The 25,708-nt window shown below is 39.6% G+C and overlaps 1 protein-coding gene across 3 annotated transcripts in view; it reads left to right on the forward strand.

Annotated features, from left to right (window-relative positions):
* MGAT5 (alpha-1,6-mannosylglycoprotein 6-beta-N-acetylglucosaminyltransferase) overlaps nucleotides 1–24,990 on the forward strand; it is a 135,717-nt gene extending 110,727 nt beyond the window's left edge. For all 3 annotated transcript variants that reach the window (XM_049803154.1, XM_049803163.1, XM_049803147.1), the window contains 5 exons: nucleotides 6,470–6,616; nucleotides 10,484–10,600; nucleotides 11,419–11,493; nucleotides 15,608–15,765; nucleotides 17,511–24,990. In XM_049803154.1, coding sequence (XP_049659111.1) covers nucleotides 6,470–6,616; nucleotides 10,484–10,600; nucleotides 11,419–11,493; nucleotides 15,608–15,765; nucleotides 17,511–17,709 — 696 coding nt within the window. In that variant the 3' untranslated portion in view covers nucleotides 17,710–24,990. The remainder of the gene's footprint in view (nucleotides 1–6,469; nucleotides 6,617–10,483; nucleotides 10,601–11,418; nucleotides 11,494–15,607; nucleotides 15,766–17,510) is intronic.
* The last annotated feature ends 718 nt before the right edge of the window (nucleotides 24,991–25,708 follow it).

A 25,708-nucleotide genomic window follows, 5' to 3' on the forward strand; every position in this document is an offset into this window, starting at 1 on the left:
TCTTTGTCAGCCACCTTGCATGTATTACACTAAAACCCTTGATTTTCAATATTAAGTAGATAGCTCATATAGTTGTTATTGGTTATATTTGCTGTGCTCTAAGATGCAATGCAAAGACACATTCACTTTAGGACAAATTCAAGTTGATACATACATATTATGCAGCTCAGCACAGTGCAGTTATATGGGTTTTGTGAACACAGGAAGTAGCCAGACTAGTTTCACTCAGTTTTTGACTAGTAATTGCAATTATCAGATAGAAGATAACTCTCTTGTGATTGTGAAGAACTCCCGAAATCAACAAGTTGCTTATTTTTCATAAATTGTATTTTTGTGAAAAGCGTGGATCTACGCTGTACTGTAGAGTCCTACAAGCATTTTAGATTTTAATGATTTTCTATGCTATTGTTGTGCAGTCTTTTTTTTTTTTTCTTCCTGCTATTGGGGAAAATCCGTAGAGAATTTGCTGCATTTCTTAGTAGATAGCACTGGGAAACACATCAATGTGTTTCAGGACCCTGTATCAGGAAGCCAGTGTTTTTATCACATTATCTCTTTGATACAATCTTTCTTCATAAACTTTTTTTTTTTAATTAAGTCTGCAAAGAGTATTTTCATATGGCTTTTCTGAACTTTTGTTAGCAGATTTGCAAATAACAAAAGCTGTTTTAGTCTTATGGAAATTATTTATTTATGATGCAGCCAGGCTAACAAAAGTTTGACCTGATGATAAGCAGTTAAGAGTCCATCTGCTTCTCCTAATACTTACTATTGTCAGGCAAATGGGAGTGCAACATAGTTCTGATGTTGCAATGCAGTGAAATGAAATTAAATATGGCTTACTGCATCATGAATTTCGGTTATTATTCCTGTCTAATACTGTTCCAATATATCTAGTTTATCAGAAAAAATAAAACAGCAGCATCATGAAAGTGAAAGTAGAAACTGAGATTTACCATCTAATTTGTTTGGACTTTTTCAGTTTGAGGTGAATTTTTGTGTTGGTTTTGTGTTGGTTTTTTGGTGGGTTTTTTTTGCTAGCTGATGCTTAGTATCTCATAGGTACACTGGCTGTTCTGCCTTAGCATATGGATTGCCTTTCATTGTCAATCAACGGACATACTTGCTCTAAGTCATCTTGTTGCCTTTACCTTCACAGTTTTGGATTTTTATATCCTTCAAGAGACAATAACGTAGCTTAGCATAAAAACACCGCTCACCTGTCTCTACTGGCCATCTGCTGCCTGTGTGGGTCAATTGTGTTTATATCAATTGGATTGTGGATTGAATTGCTAAATTAAGTGCAGGTTTTCCACAAAAATCAAGCTGACTTGAATGGGAGCTTTGTGCCCTGAGGAGCCTCGTGTATGTGTGCACATGCATCCGGTGATGTTCAAGGACACTTTTTAATCATAATCACTTTAATCGCTAGGCAACATGGCCAGAGCCCCATAATGAATTTAGTTATGGGGTTTTGTCACTAGACAATCGGTGTGCTGAAAGTGTGTGAGTAATCAGAGCCGTAACTCTGGAGTGATAACATCTGTGGGCGCAATGCTCACTTGAACCATCTAGGCCTGCTGTTTGCTGTCTCCAAGCAACAAACTTTGTCTTTAAGCTTCCAGAAACTTTCAGATTTTTCTTTTTCTAAACATATGTTTTGAGACCCAAGGACAAGGATTGTCTTTCATTGCTTGTGCTTTCAACATTGTGTTAGCAAGTTTTTGTTAGGTCAGCTGACAAACAATCTAGTTTTCAGGAAGTCAGAGCTAAATGATAATTTAACAAATCACACAGTTCAGTGTACTCAGAAGTGTCAGTTTATGTTGCACTGCTTCATTTTGCCCTTAGACAGCAAAATAGTGATAGGTGATGGCTCAGTCATGATTCTTGATCACAGCTTTGCATTCCCAAAATGTATTTGGTCTCTGCAGTAGTTTGTATACGACACAGTTATTCTCAAAAGCTTGCAGCTGCCATTTCATTCCGGTATTGTAAAGCATCGCATTTCAGAATAAGTGTATTTTCCAAGCAGGAGGGGGCTCTTTGAGATTCATCATGGCTAGTTCAGCTGTGTAGTGCATGACAAAAACGAGACATGTCAACAGTTCCTAATGAGAAGATGTAAAGCCATTCATCACGTCAGAAGAAAATAGGGTAGGCGAGCTGGCAGCCTTCCTGCCAACTTACATGGCTTCTTGCCAAGTGGGCAGCTGGAGGAGTTGGACCAGACTCTCTTGGAAGAACCAGTACTGAATTCTTGAGAAATATTCCTCCTTTCAAGAAAGTTTCAGATGCAACTTTTTACTTCGAGTCACTGTGAATTTTTGAGGGAATCCAAATTCTATTACTAAGTGTAATTTACAATTTCTGAATAGTGATTAATAGAAGTAGGAGCAACACCCTGTTTAGACAGTTTGGGAAAAATCCCCTTGCAAGGTTGAATAAGCAGAAATAGGAAGACAAACTTTTTTTTTTCATACTGCCTTTTTTGAAGTAATACATTTTTTACTTCCACACACTTCACAAAATCAGCTGAAAAGACATTTAACTGGTGATTCTATTCTAAAGCTGTTTCAATCGCAAAAGGATTGACTTCTCCAGAAAGTATTTCATATTCATGAGAAAAATATATCAAGATAGTTAACCTTTGCTACACTTCTCTTTCTGTAGCTCAGAAGAGAATATAGAAGTTCAGTAAGGAGGCATACAAAAGTGGTGATAAACCTACCAACCTGACTGAATAAGTTAGATGAAGTGCAGTAATGTTAGATAGAGGAGAGGAGAAGATAAACACTCCTGTTTATGGAACTATAGCATTTAGTCTCTGGAATTTGAAATTTTTCTTTTAAATATTCAGCTAGTCAGAATTACAGTCAGTGAAGTAAAACATTCATTTCTTATTTTATACTTTTGGCTATAATTTAGAAAGACTGTTTTTTGAAGTATTCATTTTAATAATAGTCTCATCTGGCGCTGTAAACTCCACAAATAAATTGCTTAGTGTCAACTGAAAGTCAGTAGCTTCCAAAAAATAAACCAAAACCACACTGTTTTTTCACAGGAGTGGTCGTGAAGCGCTTTTCACGTCAGAGAAGTCTCCACTTTGCTACTACACCATGAAAGGACTTCTTATATTATAATCAGTAAAGAATGGTGTCTTGGCTAGTCTGATGCTGGGTGGCCAACTCAAAAGCCTGAAATTCCAAACCAGGGGTTCAGTTCACTGCAAAGGCAGAAAAGGTTCTTGAGGAGCCTTTCTTATGAAAACCAAAGTATTCCTGCTTAAGGGTTTCAACACCTGCTTTACTCAAGTTGGGCAAGTGAGATTGCAGATAAGAATCCCCTTTTTTGATTCATGCAGACCTACAGGCAGACACATCTGGGTAGCAGACCTTGCAAAAAAGGAAATGTTTTTTTTTAAAAAAAAACCACACTGCTGTTACCAAGATCATTTTACATCCGTATTTATTTGCTATTACGTCCTTTAGATATACTTTTATAATGTGAACTCCTCCTGGCAATCATCTCATTATATGGGGCATTAGCATACAGAGCTTACTGTGGCATGTGCCCACTTAAAGCACTGTGTGAAAAATAATGGTTCAGGCTTTCAAAAACATTTGAAAGGTGAGAAAAATGCTCACATACAGAAAATCAAATGGTTTCAAGCACTAATCAACCAGTAAAGCATAAAGGAAATTCTGCTGCAGCTAACAAAGGAGGATCAGGGCTAACAATTCTGAACCATGTGTACCCACAGTTACGTTACCAACATTGTCAGATTTGGAGTTTTGCATTATAGACCTTCAGCCATAGGGTGAAGGTGCCTCTCCGTGGTGGACTGGGGTTACCAGACACAGTGTCCGGTAAGAGAGTACCCTAAAAGCCATAGTAGCACCTTACGTGGTGGAGGCAAATGTACGTTTATATCACAAAATAGTGGAAACGCAGTCTGTTCTAAATCTTTACTGGTTTGTGGGAGAGCCTTGTCTTCCACACAGACTCAACTGTACTGAGGATGGATGCTTGCTTCACTGGTACCTGAAAATTGTTGCCTGTTATTTCTACTTTTTTCTTTTATTTTCACTTCTTTTTTCAATTTCACTTGCAGCATTTGTTGCATACTTTTAGGAAGTACCTTGACAGATTGTTTTAGCCTTTCTGGAAATAACATGCTGCATGTAATTCAAAGGATTAGCAAATTAGAGCATCATAACAATGAGTTACAGAAATTACCTGTGTTCTCTAATGCTTACTTTTTTAATCATAATGGATGTCACTTTCTTGAGGCAATTAAGATATTCCTCAGTTTTGTCTTTATACCATACCAAAATACTAGCTCCCTAACGAAGGAACGTTAATAAAGGGCAATTTTCAGGAGCAGGGTCTAGATTCAGTTTGGGAATTTCAGCTGACCTGATGACAGCGTGATAGAGAGGGATAGAAGATTTTGGAGGATTGAAAGAAGGAGCTGCAGGGGCTGTGGGCAGCTCCGAGCCAGGCTGCAACCTCAGGCCCACAGGCAGCACACACAGATGCACCGTTCTAGCCATCAGACACATCCTTCTTTCTTTCTTTCTTCAAAGGTATGGTGCTGATTAGCGGTAAGGTTGAAAAATGGATACGAAACAGGTGGTAAGCTATTTATTATAGATTAAGTGTTGACAGTGTGCTCTGTGCTGTCAAAACATAAAACCATGTTTCTTTCCCCATGGAGCTTCTTTCTAAATAAACGGACCAGTCGGACACAGAACTGTTGAGCAGTGCACAGCAGCAGTTTATTAAAAAAGCGAAAAATGAAGCAAACAAACCAGCATTCTCTACATAACAGACAAACAGGAGATCATAGGAGAATTAATACTTCAGATGGTTTTAATTGCCAGTTCTCAGCTGGTTTTCTGCCTGAACTAAGCAGTAGTTTAAATAAATAACATTATGTGTGCAGATTGCATGAAATGGTTTTGTGTCTAATTAATTATTTTCAAGAGATTACCTTTCTTTAAATTGAGCCTCTTTTGAGATGAAATTTAGTATGCGTTTTTTCTGACAGAAAGGTAATATATCTTATGCCATATACAAACCCCAAATTTAGATAATCTAGCTAGTGGAGGTAGCAGATCTTTTTTTTGTCAGCCACTGGAGAGTTTCCTGTAAGATTTAAATCTGCAAGATAGCTGAGAAACTTTTTGCAAGTAGGCGACTTTTTGAACCTGAAAATTGAAATCTGAAATAACAATGTTCAGCTCCATGCAGTGGAAACTGTATGTCCTTAACTATGCTGAGAAGCATTAGCTTTCTTTTTAAAATGAGCCAACTCAGAATTTATACTGTTGCCATGGGTCAGAGAGGATTGATGCTGCAATGCCTGTGCACAACAATACTGACTCCAGGTTTATGCATCCATGTTAAGATCAGCTCCTAGAAAAGGCCTTCAGTTTTGAATCTTCTTTCACTAGGATTCACTTCCATGTTGCAGAAAATTCAATGTGAGTAGTATAATTTGGCCTCCTTGAATACGTACATCCTGAATACATGATCCTAATAATTGTGAAGATTGCTCTTTTTATTTTCTTGAAAAGAAGCAGTAGGTATATATATGCATGTTAAGTCGTACAGCAGTGCTGTGAAACTGCTGTTATAAATGAGAGCTGGTAATTCTCTCATTATACACAGACATTCAAATAAAGATGAAGAATCCCGTATTTAATTCAGGGGTTTTAATTATGTTGGGCCAGGAAAGGGATCAAGATCCAAATAAAAGCCAGACAGCTCTGAAAAAATATTAAATTTCTTTACATTGGAGAAAAGCACTGCCTTTTCTAGAGCACCTGTAATCTCGGCTGATTTAAGAATAGCTGTGTGATGCATTTTTTCCTCCTTCAATTTACCTTGGAGGTGAGGTGTTGAACCCTCTTCACCCTATGCAAGCTCTTGCTGCCTAGGTACAGTATCTTCAGCTGATATTTGCTGCCATCTATCGTTTTAATTACAAGACTTAATCAGTTTGGCAGGAGTATGTTCATATTGGCAAAACCAGCAGGTTAGCTGTTGTGGGAGAGAGGGGGAAAACAGTAGTGTGGCTGTTCCATGAGGTTACTGTAGTAAAACCTGTACCCGCAAGAGAGCCCCAGCAGTTTCATTTCAACACCAATCAAACCACCAAATGACTTCCCCCCCCCCCCCCCCAAAAAAAAATAGCTGAAAGGGTCCGTTGTTGCCTCAGCTCTGTGAAAAACCACCTCAGCTCATTACAGAAGGTTATTGTCAAATGTGTTTTACAGGACATTCTGTTACTGCTTGGGTAGGAGGGGGTGAGCTGCTGAATTTCTCCCATTTTCTTCTTAACGTTACATTTTTTTAGGCTGGTAAATTTAAAATGCATTATTGTTTATTTTAAGTTAGCTCTTAGCTTTCAGGTTTTGTAAAGAACAAAAATTAAGATAGTCTTTTTTTTTCTATTTTTCAGCTGTTTGTTGGTCTTGGATTTCCATATGAAGGGCCAGCTCCTTTAGAGGCTATTGCTAATGGATGTGCTTTTCTAAATTTAAGATTTAACCCACCAAAAAGTAGCAAAAACACAGAATTTTTTAAAGGCAAACCTACACTCCGAGAGGTAAGATTTATCAATCTTGGTAATTTCTTGATTGAAAATGATTGTGGATTTATTTTTAGTAACCCAATATAGGAAAAATTGCCTAGGTGTTCACAGTTTATTGCAAAAGGTGTGCAACTGTAGTTTTCCTTGGCCATTGATGAGATTATCAGTCCTTATTTTTATAGGATAATTAAAATTTTTCCTTAAAATATTGTTAAACTTTATGTCTAGATTTGCTTATGTGCATTCTGCTAATTCTTACTGACAGACCATAAACTGAAGTTTCACTTGAAAACCTGATGTTCTTCCCAGGAACAGATCATGTCATCGGATCCATGATGTGTCATTTGAAAGCGGTTTTATTTTGTTGAAGAAACAAACGTTACTGTGTACTGTGCAGGAAGTAAATAGGTGTTTAAGTAAACTATAAAAATGACATTTGTGGGTTGTTGTGTGTGTCTGGGGATATTTTTTTTTTCCTCCAGAAAAGACCTGCTCAAGGCACTGTTGAGCTAAGGTCACAGCCCACAGTGTTTGTGGTTAAACACTGAAGACCTTTGGAGAACTGACTCTGTAAGAGAACAGTAAAAAACAAACCTCAAGCTTTCAAAACAGCCAGTGAGTTTAAACTCTAGTAAGAGAAAAATGAGGCTAAGTAAACTAGCCCCTCACCCCAGCACTGACTTTGGAATATTTTTCTTCTTTGGTGTAGGTAAAATTCAGCCTATACCACTTGTAAGCATTTAACAGTCATGTAGCCGTTTCTGACATTAGCACTTTTGCCTTGACCATGGCTTGTTCATAGGTGTATATACATATTTTCCTTACATACTTATCTGAATGGAAAGCTCTGATAACACTTAGATGGTGAGAACTTTGCACAGCCATATTTCCCAATTCATGTTACTTGGGCTATATAAATTGCATACTGAGCAGCGCCAGCTAGTCGATAAGCAAAAGACAGTTTACTGTTTTAAACCAGGAACATAAACTCTTTATGGCTTTGTGATCCAGGACTGTAATTGCCTTTCAGCTTGTACAGGACACGAGTTCAAACTCACCCCTTCTCACAGCTTGCGTTGCTAGCAAAGGAGATAGCGATAAGAGAAAAAAAGTCTGTTTAAACTTTCTCCTTGTCTTTCTCCTTGTGCTTGGCACTTCTCAAAACTTTTCTTCTGTGGGTCACTCTACTGTTTGTCTCGTTTCCAGTGGTTTTGTGCCCAGGCACTATAGCTGGTCAGGCTCAGTAAATAATCTGGACCCACCTAACTCTTTAGTAGGAATTTTAGTGCTTGGAATGCTGTGCTAAATCCTGCTGGCATGTGTCAGCACTAACAGAAACGCTGAGCACCTGACTTGCACAGAAAAATAATCCCTATTGACTGCTTTAGTACAAAATAATAAAATGAACGTTCGTCACAAATGTTGCTGCGTTCACATGCTCTGCTGACCTATCCTAAGAATAACCTTTTCTATAACTGGTTTTCACAACTGCATTTAGATCCGATTGCCAGTAATCCGTGTGCTGGTTCTTTGGGATTAAGAAAGTCCTTAAATCCTTCTCTCAGTTTTTTCAAGTGTTAAAGGCAAACAAAAGAAGCTTGTGTAGTTCTGCAAATTGATTATCCATAGGCCAATTTGAAGATGAAGTCTGTGTTAGTACTTTTGTAAAGTAACCATTGTAAGTCACTACTTCTCTCTTGTTCTAGGTAGAATTTATTGGGAGGGGTATTAACTGTTTCCCCTCTACTCCCAAGATGGGGTCATGTAGTGAAGACTCTGTACGAAAATTGGAAATGACAATTTTCATTTTAGATCAGCAGTTGTTTTGTCTTGGGACATGGTTTTGCTGGGGGAAAGAGCCAGAAAAAAAGCCACCAAAAACACCAACAAAAAAATCACCTTCAAGCAGCTTGTTTTGTACCAATATTTCTTTTCCAAAGAAAGATGTACTTGGTGGGTGTAGTTTCTTTCATTTTCTGCTTTTAGGAAGGGGGGAAAAAAGACCTGAAATTAGAAATTAATTTAAATCTATTTATAAGAATTCTTACGGATTTTAATTATAGACAGAGGGAGTATCTCCTAAATATCTAAAACATTAAGGCTCAGCCAATTAAAGCATTTCAGTATTAGGAAATAGTCTTAATATTTTTTGAGAGTATAGATGTAGAATTACTGGTGCAATAAAATTATGTTGCTAGTTACTCTGAATACTTAAAACCGCTACTAGTCTGAGAAGTTTAGTTGTTCGTCTAACGGATCAGATCTGGCTTTAATGTTGCCGTCTGTCTGAGATGGTAGAGAAAGAGTGGTCTAAAGCATAATTCCTAAAGCTTTGTGGTATTTCAAATGCTGTTCTATGTTCATATTTTTAAAGGTGCAATAGAAGGTTTTTCACTGTTACTGAAAGCAGTAGGAATGTAGCTTCTGCCATCTGAAGTCCAGACATAAGTGCCTTGGGAACTCAGTCGTGGTAACCAAATTTTTAAGTACATATTGTTTTAGTTGCAGTAGAAATAGTCTTGAAGAAAGGTTAGAATATGTCAGTCTTCGAGAAGCATTGGACTTTTTGGAGGAATTCAAAATATGCCAATGGGAGCGCTGTGCAGTGGGCTGCGAGTGAATGTAGGCAGCTACGGAAGCTATCTGTGTGCAGAACCATCCTGAGTGACCAGCCCAGCGGCTGCAATCTTGAGCCAGTCCGTGAGCCCTCCCCACCACGCTGCCCTGCAGCCGAAGGTGGGAGCTGGCCCAGAGTCCCCTGGAGCATTGCTCTCAGAGCGCGGATTTATGCTAGCTGATCCCCTATGTAACGAAGACTGGCTTCTGTTGTCCACAAGCAAAATGCAAGAGGCAAAAATTGGTTTAAGTAGTTTCTTGAATTCATTTGAGGAAGAGAACAAGTATGGTATATGCCCAGTGCGGAAGGTTCTTTCCAACAGATGTTGTTTCCTTCTTCAGATCTTTTGAACTAACTAGATTTTTCTTTGTGTCATGCATAAAGAGGCAGCTGTATAAAAATTGTCCATGAATAATCTGTCTGGGGGGAGGGGGGGAGGGGGTGGTGTATTTATTTAAAAATCAGTTGTCTTCTGAGGCCAGTGTGAAGCACTCCCCCCTCTTCTGCAGCTTTTGCTTCCTCTCTGTGTGTTCATTTGCATGTTCCTCTCACTGCTGTGCAGCCCGTCACAAAAATTACTTTTAGTGCCATCCTGCTAGTTCTCAAAGCAATCTCTGATATAACTTTTCTTAGTTGTCTACTTGGGTATTTACTGAATTTGTTTTCTGACCAAGTGGTGAGCAAAATACCAGTTAACACTCTTATTGAGGTCAAATCACTCTTGTCCTAACAGCAGTGAGAGTCAGAAATCATCCTAAGCGATCGGAATGATTCTTTATTCACTACTACTCACAGAAGCTTGGAAATGTTTGAAAGTTGAAGGAGAGACAGGACAAGGATGACATCTCTTGAAGCCAGTCATGCAGGTCTAACCAGGACCCGTTGCAATTACGGGTTGTGAAAATGGAGGGCTGCTCTGTGAATGAGCTGTGGGGAAGCAGGGTCACATTGTAAAAGTAATTTCAGTAAGCATCAGGTCTTCTGTGATGTGGGTCGTTATGAGGACCAAAGCCACAAGTGAGAGGTGCACAGATGTTACTTGTGATCTGTTTTATTATCTGATTTTCAGTTTTCCAACTAAATTCACTCTCTAAATTTAAACACAGAAAATCTGAAAGATAATTCAGAAGGGATGATGCTGACTGTCAGATTCTAGTTGAATTCTTCTGTTGTCGTAGTTCCTATCATCCAAAAAATCTGATGAGAGTGAGAGGGAAGGATATCTTGACGCATTAATTATTACCAAAATCATTTCTTCCCTTCAGTTGACATCTCAGCATCCCTATGCTGAAGTTTACATTGGGAAGCCCCATGTCTGGACTGTTGACATCAATGATCTTTCTGAAGTTGAGAAGGCTGTGAAATCAATTTTGAATCAAAAGGTGAGAAATGTATTCTCAATTTGTCATCAGCACTTGAAGGTGTATTTTGTACTGCATGTAGAGTGCTTCCTAATGTTAGTCTGATTAAAGCAGAGTGCTGCACTTTGGCAGGATATTGGGGAAAAAAATTGTTATTACATATCTGTGGTATCTGATTATCATGTTTTAGTACTGGATATGTCAGGTTTTTACCTGAAAAAAATAAGCATGAGTGGATTTGTATAGAAATGTGAATTTCTTATGTAAATTATACAGCAATCTACATTTTCTGTGCATTCAGTGAGGAAGTTTCCTTTTTGATTCTTAGAGCATTGCAGGCTGTCCAAATGCATGCTCAACTCTTTTGACTGATTTTGTAGCCTTGACATAACTGCCACTGAAGTGCTTGTGCACTTACAGTGTGGAATTGTAATGAGGGCACTTCAAGGAAAAAAAAAAGTTTGAAGTAATTTTCAAAGCTATCACATTCTGGTTTTGCCATAATGTTTTCTTTTTCACTTCAACTCCAGAACTGAAACTCAGTTAAAGCAGGAGCTCTGGAATCCCATAGGGTCTCAAGCTAGCTTGATACCTATTACATCGCAGTATACCCTGAGTTTCCTTAAAGATAATCACTGAGTAACTTTTATTGCCTTTACAAAGTAGCAAAAATCAGCTTAAACTGCTGATGGTTTTGTGAAATTGTGATTTGTTAATGAGTTTATTTGCGTTTATTGTTGCTACTTAAGCTACAATGTAGTATTTGGAATACACACAGTGCACCACAAAGTTCATTTAAAGAAAAAAACCTCTAACATTAACGCACTGTGTTTCCACAGATTGACCCTTATTTGCCCTATGAATTTACATGTGAGGGAATGCTTCAGAGGATGAACGCGTTTATTGAAAGACAGGTATGAACTTTTATTGTGGATGACTGTCTTGTTTTATTTTGGAAAGGGAGGACCCTCTCCGTTTTAAAGCTTCTCAGTGTTATTGCTGTTCAAGTAGAAATAGTAGCTGTGCAGTCCCTGGTGTTTCATCAAAGCAGAAAGGCAAAGTAATTTTTCAGTGTATATGTGACTTCTTTGACTGTGTACACACAAAAAATCTTTGGATCATGAAGTATCATGTAAATACAGGGATACTTTTGTGGTAGAATTGCACTTAAGGCTAAAGCCTCTGGGCAGATTTTTTTAAGTGTTTAGTTTCAACTGATAAAGCTTTACGTGGTTAGGAAACCGGTTACTTAAAGGACTTTTGGCCCCCATGCATTATTGCCAGCTGACAGCAGCAGAAGATACTGAGTTGGAGTAATAAACTGCAGAGATCTATGCGGGATCCTGATTTCTAGAAACTGTATGTTTGCTTGGACTTCTGCCCAAGGCCAGATCAGTTGCAGTGGCCAGCTCTGCCTTTTGTTCTGGCTGCTGCGGAAGAGAGATAGGAATAACCTATATCTCTGATATGCCAATTAATTGCCAGGATTTCTTTCAAAAGCACTGGACATGCTTCTGTACTTGTATTCTGAAAGTGGACGGTGTTAAAGACAGTAACAAAGAATAACACAACTTCGGGTCAGAAGTGTAGTTAACATAACATAACTATTTCCAGTTCCCTGCCAATAAATACTTTAAGCTTTTTGCTGCTGTATTGATGACATAGCCTTTAAAAGTATCTCTGCTTCTTTTGATTCTTCTACCTGAGTGAGCTATAACTAGAGGTTTTGTCAATACAGGGAGAAATAGAGCTCAGGGTAAGGGAGAAGAAAAGACAATCCAGAGATAGCATCTGTGGGGCAAAGCTATCTTTCCCCCCTGGACCTCCCCCAAGGGCTAAGCCCTGGCCTGTACCCTGTGCTTCTCAGAAATAAGTAGAGCATTGTAATTTTGTTCATTGCTTTGACTAATTGTCAAAAGCCATTATTGTTTCACAGCCCCCAGGATGCTCAAGCATCATTATTAGCTGCATGTGCTTAGCACTGTGCCCAATTAACATGTCAGATGAAACCAAAGTAAAGGTTGAGACCTTATTTTGAAGAGTTTGTGGTGGGAGGCAGGCAGAACAGAGAGAGCAGCACAAGCTTGGAACAGGAACAAAAATGCACGGAGTTGATGTGGTTCAGAGGTTCTGGGGTGCATTAACTATGAGAGTATGGTCTTCAGGGGATGTTTGAATGTGAAGAGGATGGGGCCAGATACACTCACCCCCAAGTCACCCTATGGGACAGGGAAACTGTAGAACTTAAAAGGAGTTGTCTGGAGTTCCCCTTTTGGGGCCTTGACTCAGGATCAGGAGGGAGGACAGTGTTCACAAGTAAGGTTTACAGAATTCCCTGAATCTTCAGATCCAACAGCTGGGCTGAAGGTTTTTAGGGTCTGAAGTAAGAGAACTACTGTGAGCTGTGGTTTCATGTTTGGCAGTGCCACCTTCAGCTGGATTAAAACAGCTTTCACTCCAAGCTACTCCTCCCTGCCAGTGCACTGCCCCTGCCAGCAGCCCAGCATAGCTGTGCCATCTGCTGAATCCATCCCTTGATCCTGTTTGCTCTGTGGCTGCACAGACTGTTGTGTCAATCTGCAAAGCGACAGTGTAGGGTGGGAACCAAAGGGTGGGACTGCTTAAATTGGCACTGCCGTCAAAGGAGCCGCCAGGCAACCGCAGCCGAAGCAGCTGCGGGATTCCCTGTTGCAAACTTGGGAGCTGTTGGATGAGGCGGGCTGGGCTGATGGAACAGACATGCTGACTTTGAAAGATGTGGTCAAGCGGAATGCTTGGTAACCCGGCAGAAAATGTTTTTGGCAGGGCTCTGCTAGGTTAGCAAACTGACTTGGCTCGGCAGAGGGTCAGCTGAGCACCAGAGCTTGGCGAAGGCAGTGGAGTGAGGACATTGGTGTAAGAGCAAGAAAAGCTAGAGGGAGGAGGACACCTCCTTTGACAGAAGAAGTAAGCCTGTCTCACCTTGAATTTGTGGTTATAGGCAAAACAAAAATAAACACAGTCTCTGGTGGAGCTTAACCTTCTGTTTTACGTAACATCTTTTCTTTATTTTACCCTTATGCTTGTAGGGTTGTGAGGCAAGATAGACTGGGGTGAAGATACCAAATTTAGGTTGCTTTTATGGTTGATAGGAAAACTAGCCAGAGACAGCAAACTGAAGCACAGCCCTGTGTGCTGGTACCTGTGAAAGTGATGTTCTCCGAGACATGCTTCAGGGTGGCATAAGCTGAGGAGGGCTTCCCACCAAGCTGTGGACTGGAAATGGGAGGCTGTGCCCAGTTTTGGGGGAGAATTTTCAACTAAGAGATGTTAAAAGCTGAAGCTCCCAGCAAATAGTGAAGCCTCACAAGTGATTCACTGTCTTTGAAAAACTGTCTCCTGCCCGCACTAGCTGTGAATCCAATCTGATATTACAGTACTATATTGTATATATTACATTGGTATATATTACAGTATTAGATTGGATTTTGAACCTATATACATTTCCTCCTGCATCTAGTAGTTTAAATATTGATTTATAAAAGGACAGAATAAGCAAGGCGCTTAAGCCAAATAGCAAAATGACCTTTTTGAAACAACCTTATTAAAAAGTACCTCCAACCATCTATTGTTAACGTGTTCTTTTAGATGCTGTTAAAATTATTCTGCCATAAATATGCTCTAAAATTACTCAGGTTTTTCAAATATGGCACAAGGGAATGGCTTAGAGCTGCATCAGGGGAAGTTCAGAATGGATATTGGGGAAAAAGCTCTTCATGAGAGGGTGATCAAGCACTGGAACAAGCTCCCCAGGGAAGTGGTCATGGCCCTAAGCCTGTCAGCGTTAAGACGCGTTTGGACAATGCTCTTAGATATATGGTTTAGCTTTTAAGTTGTCCTGTGTGGAGTCAGGGGATGGTCTCTATGATCTTAGTGGGTCCTTTCCAACTCAGGATATCCTGTGATTCATGACTGTATAATATTAAATTTATGGTTAGACCTGGGAGTATGAAAACTTCCTCCTTCAGCAGAGGCAATCTAAACAGAGAAACCCCCCCCAAAAACTGATGTTGAGAACTGGTAAATGATCTGTGGTCTTAGCTTCATTAAAATTTCAAGTAGTTCAGCCTTTGGGTCACAGCGTGGGACCTGTCCATACAAGTATTAGTTTTGTCAGGAGAAAGCAAACCATGAGAGACTGGGCCCAAATTTTCTGATCACCTTTTGATGGGAGTTGCCAAACGTTAAAATAATGGCTGAATATCATGGAATGTTATACAAAACCAGTGTTTAAAATTTTCTCTTTGCTTTTTCTCATTTTAAATGTCAAGACCGTACGAACGTGTCTTTGAATAGTTTTCACTAGCAGTTGTGTTTATATATGATTTCTTCCTTCCCTCTTTCCACTGTGGTGACAGTTGACTGCATGCATTATTTATAGCAATTTTTTTCAGTGTTGGGAGAGCACTTTTACTAGCAGTTCAACCAAGAAGAGCAAACAAACTCTTTGAGTCCTGGTTGCTTTATAGAAATCTTCAGTCTTTTATGAGTTCATCTCGCTCCGTAGAGCTGCGAAGCCCCTGATCCTTTCCACGTGGCTCCCTGCATGGGCCACTTGAGACAGTTCTCGCCTACAGGGTAACTGGCCCCTGGAATTCTTCTCCTACCAGAACTTCCTCCTGATATTTGTGCTGTTACAAAAATAGTTCTGCTAGCACCAAATTAGTGAAACAGGAGTCACTGAGAAAGCCAGAACAGGTTGGGTGTGTGGAAGTAATGACACTAGCTAGAGTTGCTTATGATAAATTAAAAAAGGTAAAGGTAGGGAAGAATGATACTACCACATTTTAAGTAGCAAAGGTGATAATTCCCTCATGCTAAAAAAAAAAAAAAATTCTTTTAAGATGTGCTTAAGTTACTGATTCTAATACAACTGACATGAGCTGCAAAATAAGTGTTTGGGTGATAATAACCACTTATTTTACTAATGGGGAGAATTGCTGTCAAGGGACTGGATGCATCATAATAAAGTATGATCTGTCACTGCAGGATTTCTGTCATGGGCAGGTGATGTGGCCCCCATTAAGTGCCCTTCAAGTAAAAACTGCTGAACCTGGAAAATCCTGCAAACAAGTCTGTCAGGAAAACCAGCTCATCTGTGAGCCTTCCTTCTTCCAGCATCTTAACAAGGACAAAGCTCTGCTTAGGTAAGTACTTAGAAGCACAAGCATATTATTTGGTCTCTTTTTATTGCACTGGCTTTTGCCACACATTAAGTTAGTGCACGAATTCTGTGAGAAGGGAAGGTGGGGAGAGAAGTACTGTCTTGTTTGGCTGCAGCAAGCTATGAGGTTAGCTGTCAGTCCTTCGTGGCAGTGGATGGTAGAAGTTACTGCTGTGCTGAGAGCACCGTTCCACGTAGCATGTGTTTCTGCAATGAGGAATACAGCACCGAGGCCAAAAAATTACATCTCTTCCTTCCCTGCCCTCCGTCTCCCATGCGTGTGGCCCTTTGATGTTGGGTTGCTTGCACTGCGCAAAGATGCTCGTGCTGCAGGGATCGCAGATGCCAGGGGTATAATTGTGTTTGGATGGACCCTTTGCAGCCCTGGCTGAGCAGGTGCACCGTTCCGTGGCTGTTGCCATATTCTTCTGAGAGTTAGTGAACTTGCAGGACTCTTAATGCTCATCCAAACTGTGCTCAGTCAGCTGGGTCAGAAACAAAATGCATTTTGTTACAGTAAATAGAAATCTGTACACATTGTGTGATTTCTGTCAGTTGTTCACATGATTTTAAATTTAACATTTATAAAGTGTTGCTTTTACTTATTGAGCTCCCTCATTGGTCACTATTAACATCTGTATGGCAACATCTATATTCACTGGCAATTAGCAGTTCCTGTTTCTGCAAACCTTTTGTCGGTATTGTCCTGGGTAAAGAATTGTAAACCTGTGTACATTAGAGGTATTAGTACCGACTGATAAAAGCTTACGACCTATGCATTAAGGAAGTTAATGTTGCTTTCAGGTGCTGTCACTTTGGGAATATGTCTGTGTTCCTTTCAGAATGAAAACAAAGCACTTAAAGCTAGGCTCCAACAAATGGCTGCTAGGAAATCTGCTTTCTAGGTTTTCTATCTCCACTTTTTGCTAAACTAAATTGTAGAAGGTTTTCATTTTTGTATTTTGTTTGAAAAGTTGTAATTTCCAGTGGAGTTCACTGGAGAAGCAGCTCTTACAAAATCTTTGTCAGGCTTCTTTTCTAGCTGTCTAGACAAGATTATAATTCTGTGGAAAAAAACCCTGTTAAATGCTGAAAGCTACCAATGTTTCCAGAGTTAAGTGAAAAACAAGCTTCTACTGGAATTGCTACCCTCGTGCTTAAGCTTTGTGGTCAGAAAATGGCAATTTGAATTTTTCTTTTTTTCAGCTAGCTAGTGCTAGCTGGTTCCTCGGAGCGGTGGGTCCAGCTCTGACCTGCTTCTGCTGTACCCCAGCAGCATCACCTTATCCTCACAGTTTGGCTGACCGAACCTCAAGCTACCCAGGGCTGCGTGGCACGGTGTGGCTTGCCTGGGGGAGATCCCTGCTGGTATCGATGAGAATATCTCCTCATTTCAGATTCTTCGGTTTTGTCTTACTAGAAATCCATGGTGTATTTAAATATTAGCTTTGAGGAACAGTCAAAAGCATTTTTTTCCTTTTTAACTTCTTTTCTTAATCTTTAGGAAACCGAGTAAAACTGAAAAGGCTGTACTGCCCTCTGCAGAGAGAATCTGCACAGGCGAAAAGAAATTAAAGTCATGTTCTGGAAATCTACAATTCTGAGTGTACTTGATTTAGGATGTAATAGAGCATTTTATTTTATTTTACTTTTAGCAAGGAAGGATGGAAACTGTACTGAACTCCTGTAAACTGCACTGTGATTTAGATGATGTGCTTTGCTTTTTAGGCATAATATTGAATGTCTCACCATGGAGTCTGCAAATGATATTCTGGTCCCCTCTTTTGATGGAAGAAGGAAGCACTGTGTTTTCCAAGGTGACCTCTTATTGTTCAGCTGTGCTGGCTCCCACCCAACCCACAGAAGAATCTGTCCCTGCAGAGACTATATTAAGGGGCAGGTTGCGCTTTGTAAAGACTGCCTATAGCAGCAGCAGAGCTTCTTTTGAGTTGAGGACAAAATGTAAGTAGTTTTGAGAGGAGCTACTTATTACTTCCTGCACTTTTGTCCAGGTTTTTTGCTGCAGGCAGAGCTATCATTGCTGGGCAGAATTATCTACTAAGAGAGGAGGGATTCATAACAAACAGCTAACTGATCTTTTCTTCCTATAAGAACATTTGCAGTGTAACTCTTCAGATTCTTTCATCTGTTTGTGAAGAGAAATGAGTTTCATGTTCTACAGTGATTTGAAGATGACTGCACAGAATAGTTTGTAGAAAATTCCTAGACCCATCAAACTTCTTTTTCTGTTGTTTGGGTGAAGTGTTTTCTATTTTTTTAATGAGTTAGGACATCCCCCATCATGGTTAGCTAAAGGATCTCAACTTCATTCCAGTAGAAAATTGAAAAAAGTGTGCTTGAGGGAGGGGGGTGCAGGGGAGGGAGGACTAACACTTTATTCTAGGTGCACTGGTTTGGGTACTGCTTTAGCTTGAACGGCTATAAAGTGGTTTACTTCACGAGAACTCAGAATCACAAGATAGCTCTGTACCCTGTTATTGGGTTATCTGGGCCCAGTTCTTCTTTCTGTTTTTGTTCTTTTTTTAAAAAAAATCTTTGTATACAACAAGGTATTGTCTGCGTCACGGCTGCTGCATCGGAGCAGTCTAAACAGAGAGTATCATGAATGAGCAAATAGGCAGTTGCCAGCGTGTGACACATCATCTTGGTGACTCAACGACTGACTAGGATTGTGGCATTTTCTTCAGTGTGGGAAAGCTACAAAAACATACTGCCATTTTTGGAATGGACTTGTCACAGTTTACTGGTCCCATTTAGAGATTAATCCTTGGAATTTGCCCATGCTTCTGTTGTAGTCTGTCTACTAGAAATACTGTGTGAAGCAAAAAGTATTCAGCATCATTGGAGCAATATTATCGTTAGAGCCTCAGTTTGCTACGGCTTCCAGTAGTTAAAGTGTTGCTGAATGACATAGAAAGGTTAAACTAAGCTAACTATAATTATTGTATGATAGAAATGTAAAATGTCTTCATAACTAGCTAGGTTTTTAAAGAGAAATTTTTTCTGAAGAAAAGTAAGAGGAGACAAAAAACTGCTAAGAAAAGCATTGATCAATCTCGTGGGTTCTTTGGTTTTCTGTTTTGGGGGGTGGTGTTTGTTTCTTTTTTTTTTTTTTAGCAGGCACACCAATTACAAATTTAGACTAAAACAATTCAAGAGTTTGGTATTCAAATGAAACTTCATTTTTTTAGACCAGCAAGTTAAATCTTCTAAACCACCTTCTTTTTGTAGAGGTAAGTTTTGTTATTTTCAGCAGAAGGTGGCATGCTTGACAGCACCATTTGGAGTCAGGAAATGATACGCTAAGATCAGTGAGAAACAAATCTGCAGTGTATTTTGAAAGCACTCGTAGTGTGCAGGTTTACACTTTGGAGGTGCTCTGACCATACGGGGGAAAAAACCTCAAATCAACATGAAGGGTTTTTTCATAAAGATTAACAAACATTACCAGTTAATAATGAAAAGCATAGATACTTTAAATTTTCCTTTCTTGGATATATCCGGTTGGTTCAGATTTTTCTTGTAACTGGCATTCATTATCTCTGTGTGAATATTGATGTGTCTTTTGACCTACCAAAGACCAAGCAATGGAAATGCTATTTAATCTTGGATAAATTCTCAAGACAAGAGAGCAGAACGGTATACATTTTAAAGTTTCAATTTGAAAGCATTGAATTAGTTTTTTCAAGTTTTTTTTTTGTTTACTGTCTCAGCACTCCTGACGGTGTTATCCTGTAAAACTCCGTAACATTGCTGTGGACTACACAGAACTTAATCCTGAGAGATTGTTCAGTATCCGAAAAGGGTATGTGGGAAGTGTTGAACAGCAGGGTCACCAGGAACTGCATTGTGATGATGTGCTGCATTTTAGAGTAATTTTCCAGAAACGGAACAGCTGGGCCCTGTAATGGGAGGCAAACTTTTTGTATGAAAACAAAACAAACACAAACTAGTATGAAAATCCTCACTGTTACCATAGCTCAGCGTTTGCTTCAGTCAGCATAAATGGAGTTTGCAATAGTTTTAATACTCTGGAAAAGCTGGGGGAGGAGGTTTGGAAATGAGTCTGAGCAGGCGCAACAGTTCATTTTGTATTTATATAAAATATTTCCTGCATACCTGTGCATATTCATGCAACTGGAAAATCCTGCATATTAAAATATATACACTTACACCTGGTGCTGAAAGTAAAGGCAACAGCAGAATTTGCCTTTACCCATTCAGCCTGAGCTTCTTCAGGCAGGAATTTAGTTCGGAATGAGATATCGCAGAATTAGATTAGAAACAAAGATTTGTATGGGTACACTTAAAGAATGCAAAACGCTTAGTTTTTGCTGTAGTGTAATTCTTTGCTGTAAATACATATTTGCTTGTTTCCCGCCCCCAGTGTATGGTCCACATGGCATACTGCATTTTATTTTGCCTCTAAACCTTTAAAGACAGGAGGGGTTTGGTATTTGTTGTTATAAGATTTTCTGGTCTAGTGTTTTGCTCAATGCTAAGTTTGCCTTTACCACAGCAGGGAGAGTCTATATAAGCTCTGGGGTTTTTTCATGCTGTAGCACTGTTTCTTTCTAGTCTACTGAATTGAATTACTGCATCCTGGCAAAAATGAAACGGCAGATACCGATGCTGCTTGCATTTTAGCCAGGGACAGAACATCTAAATTGGCTTCAGAATCAGTTGGGTCTGATCCTATTTCCACTGAAATCTATAAAGAAGGCTCATTAATCTTAAAGGAAAAAGAACCAAGACCTATAACTCGATAGGCCTCTATTATTAATTTTAAACTCTCTTTTCAGAAGAAATATTACTTTTATGAACTGCAGCTTCAGTCTAAATTTCTGTAAAAGGGAACTATCATATGAGAACTGTAAGTGCGTAAACTTTGTAAACATTACTCACTAAACCCGATACAGCACTCCCCCATCACTCAGCAGTGTTTGTTCGTGCGTTGATAAATAAGTGAATCCTTCCGCAGATAAGCACTCAGGCAAATCCATGTGGGACTATTTAAAATTTTGAATTATTTACTAAAATGTATAATATATTTCCACATGTCAGGATAGAGGGCAGCCTTCTGTCCAAGTTCCATGACTATTTTCCTTCCTAATTAAAGAATAAAGGTGTAGTCCAATTATTGCACTTAGACAAGGTTATTAGAGATGGGACTGTGCTACTGTTTTGCAGTCTGACAGTAAAGCTTGCAGCTTCCTTTACTCAGAAATCAGGTTTTTGCATGACTTGCATTTGAATATATTGATCAGCAATTGATGGGAAAAAATGTCAAAAAAGTTGACTATAAAAACACTCTACAAGCTTTTAAACATATCTCTCATATCAAGACATTCTTTGTTTTAAAATTTTGTATTTTTGTATGTGACCTAGTTTTTTTCAAAAATCTTGTTCCTACGAGATTAGAAAACTTGAGAAGCATTTACATATTTATTAAAATTAACATAAAGGCTTGCCTTTGAAAGGTAAAGTTGGTAAATACACACTGTTTAAAAATGCCAATAAAAACCTCATTTATTTCATATATGCAAGTTGATTTGCACATGTATAAATAGAGTTGCTTTTTGCATTTTTTGCTTAGTTTCTATGTTTCTTTTTGTAATTTATAGTTGCAGCTGCGTGTTTGCTTGTTTATATCAGATTATGTTTCTCCTACAAATATTTAATGTTTATGTGCCTTTTTTTACTTTCTTTGGGGTTTGGATGAGCGTTTAGAATATGGACACTGTCTGAACAAGTATAATGGAACACTACTTACAGGTAAAAATAGGGCTTGATGACTATACAGCTTAGCAGTATGAATTTGGAACGTTTTTAAGTAGCGGAGAAATCGGTTCTAAAACTATAAGGTAAAGGTTAATAAGATAAAACTATAACTTTCATAATTCTTGCAAAACATTGCTCCTGCAAGCAGAATACCCTTTACTGAATATCTGTAATTTGACATGAGAGCTCTTGCTGGTATGGGATGTCTTTGTTTAATAACCAGAGGGCAAACTAAAGCTGTTAGGAGACAATGCTAACAGAAAACCTCTAGGAACAGCCATATCCGATTTGATCAGCAGGAGAATTGAAGATCCACATGCAAGTTTGTGAGGTTTTGGTTTTCCCGATAAAGACGTCTGTACGTGGAAGTGCACGGGGTGATTCCTGGTGCTACCCGGAGAATACAGCCCTTTTATGGGACCTGAATTTACGACTCTCAGTGGGGAGGGAACTCTGGATATTCAGCTTATTGCAGATGTTTTTCTTTTTAATGCTACTGCTTTTCTGCAAGAAGAATATTTTGCAGAATAGCCGCTGATCAGGTGTCAGTTGGAGACCGCAGAACGGGGTTGCAGACAGAGCCAGGACTCTGCATCTTCCCCGCTCGGCTCTGCTCCCAACTGCTTGTACTGGCTTTCGCAAGTTGCTTATTGACAAGCATTCAGACTTGCCGAAAGTTTCTGTTGATACCAGCTGCAAATCAGGTTGTCAGCTGATGTCTTCTCTCTCCTCTCTTAATCGTGTTGTACCAGTATCCTTTAAAATCCTAGTCAACGTCCTTGGTTTATCCTTGATATGAAAGACATGCCCTCCCCTCTCAAAAATGAGCGGCCCATCTAAATTACGAAGCTGATTTACGAGCTTGCAGCACTTTTCACATAAACAAAATCCAAATTGCTTTCTCAGTTATGTATTTTGCTTGTAGTGCATTTCAGGACCAGATTTTGCGAGTAAAATAAATTAAATGGGATGAATCAGGCTGAATACAATCTCAGTCAAGTCTAACTTCATGACTCCCACTGGCTTCAGTGATAGCTGAACTCCTCCATTAATTTTTCTTCAAATTAAAAAAGCAGCTCTCCCTTTTTAATACATACAAAGCACTGTATCTTACAAGATAAAGACCAAACACTTGCAGGTTATATTGTACACATATCAGCAGCCAGTTTTCCTTGCTGTTAACAGCAGATATCATCTCTGACTAAGTTGATGTTACCTATTATTAAAGTATCAGGTGAAAACTTGGATAAATAGCTGTTCAGTCTACAGTTTGGACTTGGGAGGGGTGGGGTGTTTGGGTTTTTTGTTGTTTGGGTTTTTTAAAGACACTAGTAGTTATCAGTTTCCAGTTTCACAGTCTTTTTTTCCAGGGGTGCTAACATTTTGGCATGGCTCGCTCTTCATGATGTTCGCCCTACAGCTGCTATGCCTTCAAGTTTGGACTTGGGACCTCTTTCCATTTGTAGTTCTCCTTTGGTCCCATCGTTTTAGGGACCGCTGTAAAGTTGAGGCGAATAATGCACTGACAGATGTACGCTTTCATTCAGGCTGAAAAGGCCAGGGACAGATATGGTTTCATTGAGATAGGCTTTAACAATATTGCTGAAAATGTAACATCAAACCATATTGTTTTATGGGCAGCGACTTAAATCTTGTCTTCATATTTTTAAGCAGCTCTATAGGTTGTTTGGTTTTTTTAAAATTAGTTTGTAATTTCCAAATATTATGTTTAAATGGAATGTGTAAAGAGCAAACTCCGTGTATCAAGTGTAAGATGTTTACTGTAGGAATGTGTTGAAAATACCAGAGGCTGAACCCCAGAATGCCTCAGATGTGAGGCATGGTTCATGTTCTTTCTTCCAGGGAGAAACAACAAAGTGCAACTGTTGCCAAAGTGTCTTGCTTTTATAGGTGTAATCCTTGACATATTCATATAATTATGAACATACAATAGTATGTTTTAATTCAGCAGACCTCTCTCAACAAGCACTAAGCCACCTCTTTATTAAATGGGTAAATAAAATCAGGTCCTCAAAGTTTTGATGAAATAACTCCACCTTCCACACACAGAAACGGCTTTAAAAAAAATCAGTTGTAATTAAGTGAATACCCTTCTCTCTGCTAGGAAGGTCAGCGCAGGTGCCATTTAACTAAGGTGGGCTATGCATGGGAACAGAATTCGTCACCTTGCGTAAGGGCTCGCAGGACTGAAGCATTGTGGACGCTGCTGTCCTCGCGTTTCACAGCTATTGTAACACGCGGCTGCTGCTTTGTACAGGAAAATATATCTCTATTGCACTGCACTGTCGTACTTGCAAATACTAGCCCTAGGTCAGTGCTGCTGCACTCGCGGCCAGCCACGCAGTAGAGGCTCGGTCCTGCCGGAGCCAGCAAAATCCTTGGCTTTAAGGAGAGCATGTAAATAATGCTATGGCATTTACTGGAGCCATCCGGACACTTGGCAAAGTGCATGCAACAGGTCCTGGCTCGGACTCCAGCAGCTGCAATGTAGTTCGAAGTATCAGATAGGTACACAATAAATCAAGTTAAATTGCTGTCTGAAGGCAGTTAATTTTAATAGGGTTATACCCAGAACTAATTTGTTACGTTCATTACCAGGTCTGTGGCAGTACAGTGAAACCATTTTTAAGAAGTCATGGGTTTATTTGGTTTTTTGCAAAGGAATACAGCAGAGCAGGAGGAGATGCCAGTTTTTACCAAAGCAGAAAAAGAGTACATTTTATGAGAAAAGTTACCCTGAAGCTTCCAGGAGAGCGAAAATAAAAATACAAGGGGATATTTACAAAGCTAATTTGAGCTTGGAGAAGTAGATCCCCCTGAGCTTGCTAGGCTGACTGCTGCGGGGGGACCCTCCAGAGGGCAATTTGGGGCAGCAGTTTGGTTTCTGGTCTGAGTCATTCCCTGGGGGAGACTCTCTCTCCATGGGCAAAGGGGGTCAAAGTCTGAATAATCCCTGTAGCACTGTAAATTGAAAAAACAACCCTACTGAAATCTGTAAAAATAAGAGTGCTGCATTGCAGATAATAATTCGGAGTCAATGAGAGTTTTTATATGTACATGAGAACTTCAGGGTCAGGCTGCTACTATGTGTGTTTGGTTTGAAGTCTCTCTTAAAAGGTTGATCCTTTGTCTTATTTAAATGGTTGTGTTCCACTATATTACGTTCAAGCAGTTTGATTCAGAAAGAACAGAATACAGTGGTTCAGATACTGTCAAGTTACTGGGGTTCAATAGGATGGGATTTTTTTAATTTTTTTTCTTTTTTTTAGAAAAGTAAATGTCTGTACTTTAATGGCATAGAAAAATGCTTTGTTTTCACTGTTGTAGAAAAAAATACTAGGGAGAACTTTATTTTTCAATAAACCTTTTTCTTGTGTGATTTGGATTTATGATTGCTTTGTGCTTAAATGGGAAGTCTGTGAGCTGCCATTTGTCCAAAATCGCGTTTCTGTGGCTTATCCTTGCAATTCTGTAGCTGGGCATTTCTGCTGCTGGCCCACCTCTTCAGAGGTGAGCACGAACAGTCCCATCTACCCACATCTTGGCCATAAGAACAACAGGCAAGTAATTATCTTTTTACTTTTTTTTTTTTTTTTTTTAAATCCAAGCTGGACAATGGATAAAATCACGGTTCATTTCAGGAGGGCGTTTTTGCCACAGCAGTAGTGAGGAATTCCTGGTTTCCTAGAAATTTCCAGCACACAAGACTCTGGAATTGCACAGCGGCACATGGATAGGCAAGACTTACTGGCACAATAGACTACAGAGTTAAAAAATGAAAGCTATGTTGTGGTAAAATAACAGCTTTAGAGAGCGTTGTCTTTCAAGATCCAAGTTTAAATGCGAAGAGCTGGGATGGCTTATGGAATGCTCGCCTATGGAACAAGAGATCAGGCGTGAAACTTTGGACTACGCGCCTGCGTTGCTTCAGTCCGTGTTGCTCCCAGGCCGGGCTGAGGTTTCAGCAGCCGACAGCAGCTGGTGCTGCAGGAGCCGGCACCCGCGAGGCGCCGCGGAGAGTCCCTCTGCCAAAATCATCCGAGAGATGGTAACCTGTGTCTTAGGGGGAGTGGAGTGTGCATTCAGTCCGCTTCATGGGTGCC

Source organism: Accipiter gentilis, chromosome 1 (genome assembly GCF_929443795.1).
Source record: "Accipiter gentilis chromosome 1, bAccGen1.1, whole genome shotgun sequence".
NCBI classification, from domain to species: domain Eukaryota; kingdom Metazoa; phylum Chordata; class Aves; order Accipitriformes; family Accipitridae; genus Astur; species Astur gentilis.